This window comes from Saccoglossus kowalevskii, chromosome 3, assembly GCF_978046115.1.
Source record: "Saccoglossus kowalevskii chromosome 3, keSacKowa6.1, whole genome shotgun sequence".
Classification (NCBI taxonomy): Eukaryota; Metazoa; Hemichordata; class Enteropneusta; family Harrimaniidae; genus Saccoglossus; species Saccoglossus kowalevskii.
This window is the reverse complement of record NC_140643.1, coordinates 35,572,496-35,585,930: the sequence shown is the minus strand read 5'-3', so window position 1 is coordinate 35,585,930 and position 13,435 is coordinate 35,572,496. Positions and strand designations below refer to the sequence as shown.

Genomic DNA, 13,435 nt, shown 5'->3' with positions numbered 1-13,435 from the left:
AAATCTGCACCTATGTACCAAGTTGCATCAAAATCCAATGAGTGTTTCTTTAGATATCAGTGACAGACAGACATACACACACACATACAGACAGGCAAAGACTTGTGTGCTTTAAACACAGGAGCCAAAAAAACAATACAGCATGTAAAAGGAGTAATGGGAGACACACAGTTGTAAGTGTTTCCCCCGGTATTAAAATGCATTCATGGCATAATGACTGTAATAAATTGATTATATACTGACATTTTTGCTCAACTGCATTTTAATCTTTTCCCCTTGATTGGACATTCAGTATTTACAATCCTTTCATTTGTACATGTCAGACCATAAGGGCACCAGGATTTACAATCAAGATACACAGCAGTTGCATGTAAAACGTGCACCTGTAAGTTTGCAAGAGAAAATTAAGCTGTAATCTCTTCGGTATTAGAAATTGTATGTTTTCTAGTTGGTGTACAATTATAAACCAAACAATTGTACCTAGACTCTTGTAAACAGAACCCCACCAATGGCCAACTTTTTCATACAATATCCTCTCTCCCCATCATCTGCAGACATTATGATTGACAAGGCCTTGTCAATTTACAATATTCATAACAGCAGTGTAGGTGTCAGTCATTTGAGATACTGTAAAATGACTAATTTTCACTGGGTTTAATTAAGCGCATTTTGCAGTTAGTGAAATAAGCAAAATTAAAACCCAGTGAATAATTAATCCTTTTACAGTAGATACAACTGTTGCTGTTTATAAATCTACATAAAAACAAAGCAACAATTAATTAAAAACAAAGCGACAAATAACAATTTGGAAACAAACAAAAAAATTATCAGTTAACTGGTTATACAAATTACATGAAACTTAAAATGAATTAAAAATATTAATATTTCATCTATATTATAGTTAATTATTTAATATCATGAAAACAAGATTGCCTTATTTACAGCATTACCATCTGACAAAAATTAGAGTTTACTGTCAGCGGTATTATTCATCACAGAACAAACTCTTCAATGTCAAACTGTGCGGCAAATTTTACATAAAAATGTTATTATGAAATGGACAAAATGTACATGCTGTATAGCGAACCAGAAAATGATTTCATAGTGTACATGTAACTCCATCCTGTCTTACCAGATAATTTTTACCATAATGATATATTAAGTACAAAGTACTTAGACTGCAAAATTTTACAATTGTGTCTCATATATTTCTTGATTTTCTTTGCTGGGGTTCTGTCGCTCACCTTTTATTTCTTCTTCATCTACCTCCATAGCCGATTCTGTTTCAGTTGTTGCGTCCTTATCAAATGATTGACTCTCACTATCTTTTTCCAGTACATTTGTGTCACTTGGAGATGTGGATTCTTCATCTTTTTTCAAGTCACCAGGCTTTTCTGGATCTTCAGAAGTTACTTCTTGTTGCTTCAATTCATCAGCCATATTCTTTGTTAGTTCTGAAACTTGTTCGGTTTGTGGAGGAGTTGTTTCTTGTTGTTTCAATTCATCAGTCATCTCTCTTGTTTGGTCTGAAACTTGTTCGGTTTGTGAAGGAGTTGTTTCTTGTTGTTTCAATTCATCAGTCATCTCTCTTGTTTGGTCTGAAACTTGTTCGGTTTGTGAAGGAGTTGTTTCTTGTTGTTTCAAATCATCAGTCATCTCCTTTGTTAGGTTTGAAACTTGTTCGGTTTGTTGAGGAGTTGTTTCTTGTTTTTCCGAATCATCAGGCTTTTTTTCACATCTGGAACTTGTTCAGCAGTTGTTTCTGTCATTTGTTTGACAAGTGATCCCATCTTTATCTCGAAAAACCTGTAACATATACCAACAAATTATTATTTAATATAACTGCATTTGACTGATTACAAACTTATCACAAGAATACTGCAACAATGTGATCCAGTGCTGCCTGAGTGCATACTTTTCCATAATATTATTATACATCTTAATTTCTTACTTGTAGTCATAATTTGATGAAAGATAATGGTCTGAAATGCCAGCAAAAAGCATTTCTATTTCATGTGATACAATTATATTTCTGTCACACACTACACTACACATTTGGCAAAAAAGAAAGAGGTCCGTAATACTTTCAACAGGTTGGTACAGTGTTTTGATGACAGCTAAATTCAAATTGTTTTTGCTGTGTGATTTACAATATAAAAATACTAATTAGTGACCATTCACTAAGTAGTAATGATGTTGTTTTCTGTGTTAATGAATAATGAAAACTTTTACTTACAATTAAATTTAACAACTGTTTTTATTTCAAAATTCAATGAGATATTTCAGTTCTTAATTCAGTTAAATTTAATGTTTCAACTATAATTTTTTTATGAAGGCTGTACTGTAATTTGTCAGAATTATGAACACATTTTAGGTCTAATTTGTATAGCAACATTAAAATAAATTGACCTTTATGTACATACTGTTTTATCTTTGCTTCTAGCCACTTCTTGTGTAGTAGACCATCTGTCCATGATTTGGGTAACTTTTGAAATCCCAGTTTACATCCCAATAGAGCACCAGCTACGGCACCATTAGTGTCAGCATCACCAGCCTGTAGATGAAATATCACTATTATACATACCATTAAAGCAATATAAGAAGATGAAAAAACTCAAGTAAACAAAGACAGTTTAATTTATGTTATACCCATAAATTACCTAATACTGTGACAAATACAGTTTGCTTTATAAAGAAAACTGACTGCATACAAGTATGTAAACTACTGAGATGAAATATAACAAGAAATGCATGCTCATGGGTTTTTCTAGAGAAAATGAACAAGAGGGAGCACACACCAGCGAGGAAGCGGAGTGACCAAGCGGGGGGATAGGTGTGAAAGGGCGGATCAACTTGGAAATGCTATATTGGAAGGTTTTTATGCCATTTTAACTGTGTATCTATCGCCATTGAAATATTTTTAGAGTAATTTTAGTGTATTTGGTGTCCGGACACATTATCAGCTGGGGTTGCTGAGAACTTGTCACAGAGAAAAATATATTTGAAAAAGATTTCATGCTGTACGGCAGCACGGAAGTGTGCGGCTCAAGAAATATACTTATGACTTGAAAGTTCAATCGGCAATTCGGTAAGAGAGCGCCAGTCGCGAGTATCAGGGCGCTGCGCCCCTGTTCCCTGGTTTAGAAAAAACCCTGCATGTTGCATGCATTTGACCCAAACCAACCAATGAAACCTCAGCAAATATTTATGGCAATTGTATTCATGAAATACTACAATCGCACAGAACCAGAAGCAATATATTAATGAAATGAAATACAACCCATAGCAACACCTTTTTGGATCGATTTGACGGAATTTGCATGAACAGAACAAACAAAATTAGAGCTTTAAACAGCATCACATCTGGGGTTTTGCAAAGATACCAATTGTTAGATGCACTATTTGAACCCATGACCATCATGATGAAACCTATCACTTTCACTAAAATAACTTAGATTAAAACGAACTTATTTTAGATTATCTGTCAACAAGCCTTGAAATACAATAACCTCCTATGAACTAAGAATGCAAATAAGATAGAATCTGTTTTTGTTACAATATACTAACCTCCCTGACAATTGTTGTCAGTGCTTGTCTGAAATCATTTTGTTTGAAAGCCCAAAATGCAGCACCAAGACACTTATACGTGTAACCAATTTTAGCAGATTCATCTAAATCTAGCTCATCTATTTTCTCTACATTCATATACCAATGTAGTTCATTTTTCTGAAAATAAATAATACACAAATAATGATTAAATTATTTCTTTGCTAAGAATAATAATGAAAAATTCACTTTTATTGCAAAAGAAGGATTTGTTCTTGCGTAAGCATTTAAACAGATTTGAAAAAAAAGACAACACTTACTTACCTACCTACATGTTTGCATTTGAATGAAATTCAGAGTCTTTAAATTTGTAAACCCATTTCGATACCAATTTTCAAAGGTTTAAAATTCCCCTGAGATAGTTGAAAAGGTTATAAAACAAAACCAAAAGACCAAAAAGTTCTCCATAGGTTATAATTTTCAAAAAAAACATAGCATAACTACTACAACTGGCTACTACAGTACTACTACTACTACTACTACAGTACTGGCTTCAAAACATCGCCCTGGATCATCTTTTGATCGAATTTTCATTTTCAATATTTCTATCTATTACAGCGTATAAATGCAAATTGCGGCCACCAAGTATGAATATTTAGAACTTATTTATAAAATATTTATGTATATATACCTGACAACCAAATCAATAGAATATATTATTAGTTATTTACCTCTGTATCGGTAGAAAGACATTCTTTAGCTTCATGAAAAGCATCTTCAATTATTCCTCCAGCAACAACTTCACCATTTAAACCTCTATGTCGGTCACCTTTTAACATCATTGCTATTGCTGATGTTACGGCTACACACGATGCGGCACATCTATGAAGATAAAACATTTAAATGTCTGGATTTAACATAACAACTAATACTGTAGAATACTTTATTTTCGCTATTTTCCCTGAAGGGATGATTCCGTGAAAATAAAATCCAGCAAATATACTTTTTCTCTTATATTTCACGATAAACTCCACTAATAAATAAAATCCACATTAACATGTAAAATTGAAATTTTAAATTATTGATTTCCCTGGAAAATCTGGAACCCAGTGAATATGATCAAATATCAAAATAGTGAAATTAAATAATAATGAAAATGAATTAATTTACAGAGTGTGTTTTTCATTTCAAAGGTTGGAATAGATGGATAACCTACTGTAGTTTTAACTATTATAATAGTTTTAAACGAACTGATATTTTGGCTATATGCCATAGCATAATCCGTAAATAGCATACGCTAATTCAAATGTATAACTGAAACCATTAAGAGGGGTTTAGCAAAACGTACTTTTAAACACAAAGTTGTGCTGCACTGTTTCTTCCGTACTACAGAACCCCAGTGGATTGACTATACCAAGTTTGCAACTTTAAGGCTTATGTTATTTACCATTTTTAATATAAACAACCTTTAAAGACATTTTTTTAAAACAAATTCCTGAAACCAGGGCTGATTTGTTTCAGACTTAATTATCACTTTTTGATTTACTTTAATCATACCTCGGATCAGCATGAGTTGTTTTACAAATCTTTTTTGTATTATTGACAACCGTTTCCATATCATCAAAGTTATGAATGCCAAGTATGGAGGTTCTCATAACAGCACCATTGGGTGCCAGAAAACATCCACTAGATTTCCAAACAGCTTCTGCTGCCTTTGAATAAAAAAATATAATAGAAATTACAGAAACAGCAACATACTATGCACATGCATCAAGACACGTACAGAATGACATTCACACTGATTCACTGTGAGTTAAATGAGAAATTCAATACTTTCTTTTTTTGAATTAGTGATTTTTCCAACAGGACTAGTAGAAATTATCTGTTTACCCTGGGTCTGTTACTAAGGTCTCCAGGGCTTGTGAAAACTGATGAACCATGTTAATGATTGGAATAAAATGTATAGATTTTACTGAAACTGAGCACACACATTAGCAATCTTTCTATATCATCTATGAAAACATATCACTTCATTTTACGTCAAATGACATTATTAATAAGCTAGCACATCTATTTTTGTCTAACAATGGAATTTCCTTTAATTATGTTGTACTAGTATTAGTGAGTTTGTGCTACAAAACGGGTTGCATCAACAATAATTACTAACTAACCTAGTACTAGCAGTGTTAGAGTATGTGATTTGTGTTTTGATATATACGATACATCATATTGTCATGCAATAAAGTTATATAGTATTGTGAATAAATAAATAAATTAACCTTGAAAGGTTTAGGTCCTTTAAACGCATTGTGAGTAATAACTTGATATGTTGTATTTCCTATACCCATACCTCCAGTGTCACCAAGCTCCCGAAAACCATTTTGTGCCCAGTGGCTTAGTTTCTTTGCAAAGTCTGTAGGATCAACCTAGGAAGTTAAAAAGTGTTAGAATATCTTGTTGGTCAACTCCACATGTAACGCCAGTATGCGATATATGTATTATTCTGCTCAAAATAAATAATGATAGAGCAATATTCACCCAGTTTCCAAACACAGAACTACAGATTTCTGTTCAAAATAACCAGTGATTAACATCACTAGCCAACGAGCATACACTCAGTGACAATACTAACTCAGTGCATGCTTATTGCTGGACTAAAATACTGCTGTGTAACCCCTCACCTTCGTTATTTGAAATATATATTATTTCTACACCAAAATTTAACATACATAGTTGTTAATGTCTCCAATGAATAACCTTAGGTGGGTGATGGGGTGGAAAGCAGGGATGTGTTAGCTCTCATTTGAAAGTATTATTGTTGTCCTGATGGGCTGCCAGTGGAGATCACAACAACATTGCGCTTGATTTGCAAACATTCCCCAGGTGGCCCCGCTTTCAGGTCTCATTAAAGCCTATATCCTCCGAGACCCATGCAACCTGAACTGGGTCATACCTTGAGACAATTAATGTTGTCAGGGTTGTGGATCCCTGTAGAGACACTGTCCCGCCGACCTCTGGCTTTTACAAATTTAGATAAAAAACTGTGATAAAAAGTTGAGTTAGGTGGGAACAAAATGTTGAGCATGATAACTAGCTTTGTGAAATGATCGAATGGCCACGCCTGTGACAATGGAATGAGAGGGCATGAATACTGTAAGTAGAGAAATAAAAGACATGGTCATTGGAGATGATATCCATATGTGAGCATGACATTGAACACATGGCTAGAAAGAAAATGTGTGTGTGTTTTGACACAAGCTTACAATGGTGGTAGGCATTGTATTAAATCTAAAAAAATGCAAAATAAGAATGTTTAGAGCAGCTGGGTCTAACCTTTCCCTTATTATCTATTATTGATTGTAGTATCAGAATCATTTGATCACTGTCATCGGTCCAGTCACCAGTTTTCCATCTACTTTGATGACACCTGTAACCTTGACGATTCAATCTTTCTTTCATGTCCAATTCCAATTCCTTCTCATGACCATACCACTAAAATAAAATGCACAACTGTTGTTATATCACGTATTATGGTAAACCCGCTCAACCACGATTCACTTATCATTGTCACTGTGTCTATGTACAATATTTTCTCACACTAAACCATGGGTGTGGTTTTTCAATCTTATCTTGGTAGTTATACTTACGTCTGTAGCTTCTGGTTTCGCCATGAATTCTGTCAGCAGTCCAATAGCATCACCAACACAATTACCATAGATTGCACCCAAAATACTATCTATTAAATTGTCATGTTTCAGTTTGGTATTAAACCCACTACGCCCACTAAATTTGTTTAGTTGTTTTGAAGCCATAATAGTGCGCCACTGTGAAACGTTTAGACAATGCTCGGTATAATTCCGCTTTTGCTGTCCCCTATCAATGCCACCTCAGCAAAATTTCGACCTTCAGTCCCAGTGTTGTAAAACGTGCTGTGCAAAACAATAAAGATCGATCGTATAAAAATAGGCTGGTCAAAATCCAGTGAGGCCATATACTGAAATACACTTGCAAGTTACAGTGTGCAGTGGCTTACGTACATAGCCCAAACTTTTTCAAACAACTTGGGACATGACCCGGGGACGTAATTTCATAACATTTGATATCCTGATATGGCTTGGCTTTATTGATTGTTATTTTTTTGAAAATATTTTCTAAGAAGACTGGTACACGCTTTAGTACTTGTGTACGACCACTGGCAGTGTTATCACTGACGGATCCAGTAAGCGGATTCGGTAAGAGTGCGCGCGTAGCCGAAGTAGACCTCCGGTAGGCTGGTTTTGTCAATTGGTTTGTCATTTTTTGCGGGCCTAAGTAGGGGGCTTGCCTCCCCAAAAATCCGCGCCTGGTTATCAAATTGGGACAGACGTTAGAGTTAAGAACATCTGGGAAAATCCCATTTCGCCTCGTTTTTATATCAGAAATGTTAGTTAATATTGTGCGATTTACTTGTGTGTGTTTTGTGGTCGTTTCTGGTCGGCACTTACACCAGTTATGGTGTAAACTTCTTTACTCGGACTCGACTCAAATTCTGTTAACAAAACCTATAACATGTTGGGGTTTAGGATTTTTGCTTCAAATTGGAATATACATGTCAATTGTACTCTTTTTAGGCGTTGCTGTCTTATATTTAGGCAATATTTAATAAATAGTATTGTATTAATCAATGTACTGCGACGAAAGGCCGATAATTCGATGATGTCAGATAGTAATTCTTGTTGTCCAACTTTGTGTCACATAATAATTTTGACAGTCCAACTTGTGATAATATATGAATGATTCCTGATATGCTGTTATCACAGATGAGCGATTCTCTATAAGTAGCCATAACCTTTTGAGCCATATGTATAGAGGAACTACAGAGAATCTTAAATGACGCTACACATGTAGGAAATACACGAGGACTAAATATCTATCATAATCATAACCCTACGAGCTTAGATAAGTTTTTAGAATCACTTTTTTATTGAATTATTTGAGTCATGCAAAAGTTAAGATGTCAATCAGCTGGATTTGGGGTCAGCACTCATAATGGAAATTTGCAAGGCGTGGTGACTCTGTGGCTTATATGGACACAGTAATTTGGCATGAATAACCCTAATCTTACTAATAAATGTCAATTAGTTCACATTTTTGCAGTACTTATCTTTCAATACGTTCAGGTTTCTGTCCCATTTGCAAGAGATTGTCATAACTCGGTTATACAAAATGTGTTTGGTGGTTTGAACAACCCGTTATAAAATTGATAAGGTACTTTAATTGTATTGTATTTAATTATATTTCGACAAAATACTCAAATAATTCCTGTGCTTTTTTATTTTGATATGGCTGGTGGTACATGCATATGCTCACTGATACTGAAGTCTGTATATTAATTATATGCATGGTTCTTTTGGGTAACAGATGGTATAACTGTCAACAGTTTGTTTACCAGCTACAAGCATTGGTACGATAGATTGCATTTCATTTCCAGACGGAAGATGGAGGAACTTTGCTGCAAACTACAAAATCAACGCTATTGGTCTGGTTCAAATTATTGTCACGCCAATAATCTTTTTTCAGCTTTCACTAAAATGTGGTGTCAGTCAGGCAGGCCACTCCGAGAGCATTTTGTTTGTTAAAAAGGTATTCGGCGCATCAAATTCTGTCTTGTATATATGCTTTGTTTCAATTATGAATTTTTGGGCAAAGATTTTATGACGTAAGACCCAAGCAGATGTATCACGCTACTGTTTCAAATCGCCCAGTTTAGAAGCCTTGGTTGTACCATATTTGCCAGTGATTTATTACGCAATGTGACCACAAGGAATAATGAAACAGCAATACTGCAGTATGAGACAAGCCTATAATCTTAGGAGATCAGAATATCTATAACAAGTGTTTGAAAACGACATAGATCCCGTGTAAACTGCTCAAATAAATCTCCGTATACTAAACTTGGTCTTGACAATATTCAAGAAATGTATTTACAAAGGAAACTGAAAGGACCTTCAAATACAGGTCATGCCCCACTCACTGTGTATGTAAAATAACATTTAAAAAATTTCATCTTCAGCAAAGCACCCATAAATTGATGTGCATGGAATACAGCCAAAATGATTTCATTCGAATGAGAAGCAGCTATTTAAATCTGATACCTGCGAATACACACTGCATTGCCTGTTAGGATAAGTTTTAAATACATTGCGCCTCATTTCTTGTATGTTATCAATAATCAATTAGCAGCATCTATAATGATTTACTATACCAAGGTTACAAGACTGTTATATCATGCATGTACTGGCCACAGAGGTGGTAGGTAAATATTTAAGTGACCCTTGAGCATAACCTGCAATAACTATTTTACCTTGACCTGTTTCACAGTTTGAAGTAGGGCACGCATTCTTTTTATATCGCCACTTAACGATAGAATCATTCTTGTATTGTACAAATAAAGTTGCATAAATCCACACAGAAAACAAGTTTAGTGTTTTTATTACAAACTTCGGTTTGTGAACAATGACAAATTCAAAGCTTAAACTAGTCGTGACATTGTTTACAAACAAGCGTCTACTCATGGGCCTTTGCGTGTTTAACGTGTGTTGTTATCATCGCTTTGAGGCTCAATTCCCGCGCGTGCGCATGTGACGATCCTCTCGCTTTAATTACATACATTTATGTTTATATATGATATGATTTTAATTGAAGTGAGCATGTCTTCTCTGTAATATAGTTGTGTACTGTGTAGCACTGTAATATTGGGTATGCTATGTTGCATGATATATGCTACTTCGCCAACAAATTTTATTTTCAAATCCAGATCCTGTAAAAAATAGTGTACAACAAAAATTTATAAACGTTTAAAGAAATGATTTCAAACAATTGACTTTGAACGTAGACAGCACAGTGGAAGCAAGGTGACCCACTGTATGTTAAAATATGGCGCCTGTGTTGGCCGACAATTATGGAATATAGTAACGATATTAACGTAGCTAGTTCAGGTTAGTATTGCCATCAATATAATCTAAACCATTCAGCTGTTTGGGGCGTGTCCTTATATTTAGTCGTTTGCACTGTTCGATGGCAAAATATCCAATCTCCAACTTAAAAGACCGAAACGCGACATGACAACCAGGAAGCGTTTACATTCGGTTACATGATATTCGACTCATACGTTTGTCGAACTGTAGCGTATCATCTGTCGAATTCGAATGCTTTAAAATTACAGGCCCGTAGTTTGGGGGGGTCGGTGGATTCGGTCGAACCCCCTGAATTTTGGAAGTGAACAGATTTATTATCGTAGATTAGAACAAACAAACAGTATTAATTAAAATAATTATCATCGTTTAAATCACTTGACTCAGTGAGGTAACTATCAGATTCAGCAGCTGATGTTAAATATTAAAACAACATTGAAACAATAATGTAATGGTAGTCACTCTTTGAATGATGTGGTGGTCCTGAATAGGGCCGTTTGTCTTGTGCGAGTGTTCGCTTAGTTAGTAAATTATCACGGTGGAGATCGAACGGGATTGACACAACACGACACTGTACTTTCCTAGTTTGGTTCATTAGTTTTGTATTCTTAAATGATGGCATATATACTGTTTTGTTCCAAGTGTATCAGCCAAATGTAGTCAACTTATTTTATTAGTACGTGTAGCCTGTGTTATTGGACAATAGTGTATAGCTACGGATTCAACAGATCATTAAAAAAATGCCGAAGATTTATTATCACGAGTTGTATAGGTCGAAGAGCTCCTTGCAGCCAACAATTTACCTCACAGTGTTGCTTCAGCACTGAAACTATGCGACGAATCATATTTTCAAACATATTTTTTTACACGTTTTTTGTTTTTATGTCTTAGAAAATTTACTATATTTTTAGTGAATTCATAAAAAGGAGATGTAGTCATTGAAGTCTATTGAGACCGCTGCTAAACTGCCACTATATGTATATTATTTTACCGCCCTCTGAAAACAGATTTACAATGAACCAAAACATTTACATACTGTAAGAAACTTGGTGGTATGCCATTGGTTAGTGCATTTAATTTGTTTGATGCAATCATTGTGCCAGCTATTTTTATGGAAGCGATATGGGGTACGAAAATTGAGAGGGTACAGACAACATTTTGCAGATATCTACTTAGCGTTAATAGTTGTACTAACAATGTAGCGATGTTGGATGAATGTGGAAGGCTGCCATTATGCTGTAGTTATTTTAAGCGTTGTATCTCATATTGGTTAAAATTAGTTGAAGTAAAAAATAGCTGGGACCCCAAAACATGTTATATCATGCTTAAACGGTTAGACAAAACCGGCAGACTTACTTGGGATACCCACATAAAAATCGCCTGTTCAAATATGGTTTCGGCATTGTCTGGTTTGAAAAACAAGTTGGAGATACTGCAAATTTCTTAGAGATATTTACTCAAAGAATAAAAAAAAATTGTCAGCAAGAATGGCATGCCTCAATTTCCCAATCATCCAGGCTGTGTACTTTCGGAAAAATCAAAGTAGTATTATAACCTGGGGGATTTATTGGCAAGCAATTATAGACTAAAATATATACTGACGAGTTTTCGCTGTTTTGGCCATAAACAATGTTGAATTAGGTAGACACACAAAAACATAGTTAGATCAATAAATTTTTAGTTTTTGCAGTGATATGCTTGAATTTAGCATGGTAGAAAATGAAATTCACTTTGTTTTTATATATGTCCATTTTAAATGATCTAAGGGTTGATTTTTTGTCAAATAATACAATATGCAATTTTGCAAATACTGATAGTCTAGGCTTATATCAGGGGGTAATTCTTCTCTCTGGGGTTCTCCACACTTGTCAGGGGGAAAACTCGTCTCGTCTCTCTATCTCGTCCCCTTGAGGTACGGGATCGGGAATGTCACTTTAACTTTACAGTCAAATAAGACACACACAACGAAATACGTTTCAGCTCTCGTCCAAGTCGGTCAATCGTGCACTCTATAAGACACAGCGCCCTGGGGAAAAATCCCCAAGACTATCACAAGGCTGACCCAAGACTAGCCCAAGACTGTGCTTAGACTCACCCCAAGGCTCTCCAGGACTGCCTTTCGACTCTCCAGGACTGCACTCTCTCTACTGCGTCTATCGTGCTGTGCTCCCCAAGACCAACTCAAACTCTCTTTATTCATTTTCACAACTCTAACCAATTACAAAGCAGTAAAAAGACTCTAGGGCGTAACCTTCAATCATAAAGCCAATCAAACTAAGTACTGAATACGTCATATCTTTTGATTAATCGTTCACTACATTAATAACTATGAATACCAACTGTCAGAATGGCGACGGTTATCTGGTAATAAGTTCCAAATCACTGAGCCAAGTTCCGTCCAAAACTTCAAATAGGCCTAAACGATGACAGACATAACACAGCAATTCAGCTAATAATCAGCTAATTAAGTCGGTCAACAGATACGCAAAAACAAATTCATGACACTTACTTCGTCGCTACACAAACTGCCACACCATATATCAACTAGTTCTGTATCTTTTAAAAGTTTTCAAGCGACGAGATGAATATTAATCCAGCTTAACTTAGTACCATATGTTTGCATGGATGTTGTATTGTTTTTAAAACGTGCTATGCATTTTTCTACTCATTACATTTTCTACGATGGGCTGAGGCCCTGTACAGAAATAAAATTACATGATACAAAATTGTCTAATACTAAAATGAATAATTTCGACATGAAATCGTGTCACTTTTATGTGCACAAACATCTTCTAAGAGCGAAAAAACTCGTGAGTAGCATTCTACCTTAAAATGCTTAGACAATAATGCTAAGATACGTATAGTCTTGTCTTTTTTGTTTACAACATTTTGCCGTAGTGGATCTAGTGTTTGGGTGCGTTTGTCTGTGGGTGGGG

At 35.1% G+C, this 13,435-nt stretch overlaps 2 protein-coding genes across 2 annotated transcripts; both read right to left on the bottom strand.

The window, feature by feature from the left end:
- Positions 1–239: 239 nt before the first annotated feature.
- On the bottom strand, positions 240–1,775 carry LOC146747852 (uncharacterized). Its single transcript, XM_085497139.1, has 2 exons — positions 1,245–1,775; positions 240–383 (listed from the first exon to the last, which is right to left on the bottom strand). Exons 1-2 carry the CDS (start codon positions 1,654–1,656, stop codon positions 349–351), a joined length of 447 nt encoding a protein of 148 aa, XP_085353265.1. The 5' UTR covers positions 1,657–1,775; the 3' UTR covers positions 240–348.
- LOC144360714 (uncharacterized) lies at positions 1,554–7,358 on the bottom strand. Its single transcript, XM_085497476.1, has 8 exons — positions 7,194–7,358; positions 6,880–7,038; positions 5,826–5,972; positions 5,104–5,258; positions 4,278–4,428; positions 3,568–3,726; positions 2,424–2,554; positions 1,554–1,806 (listed from the first exon to the last, which is right to left on the bottom strand). The coding sequence occupies exons 1-8, from the start codon at positions 7,356–7,358 to the stop codon at positions 1,665–1,667; spliced, it is 1,209 nt and encodes a 402-aa protein (XP_085353602.1). The 3' UTR covers positions 1,554–1,664.
- Positions 7,359–13,435: the final 6,077 nt, after the last annotated feature.

Coding starts and splice junctions, on each gene's coding strand:
- LOC144360714 (XM_085497476.1), bottom strand. CDS start 7,358: ATGGCTTCAAAACAACTAAACAAATTTAGTGGGCGTAGTGGGTTTAAT. Junction 4,429..5,103: donor ACAACTCATGCTGATCCGAG/GTATGATTAAAG, acceptor TTATCTTCATAG/ATGTGCCGCATCGTGTGTAG. Junction 1,807..2,423: donor CTAGAAGCAAAGATAAAACA/GTATGTACATAA, acceptor TATATGTTACAG/GTTTTTCGAGATAAAGATGG.
- LOC146747852 (XM_085497139.1), bottom strand. CDS start 1,656: ATGACTGATGATTTGAAACAACAAGAAACAACTCCTTCACAAACCGAA. Junction 384..1,244: donor AGATGAAGAAGAAATAAAAG/GTGAGCGACAGA, acceptor GCAAACTTACAG/GTGCACGTTTTACATGCAAC.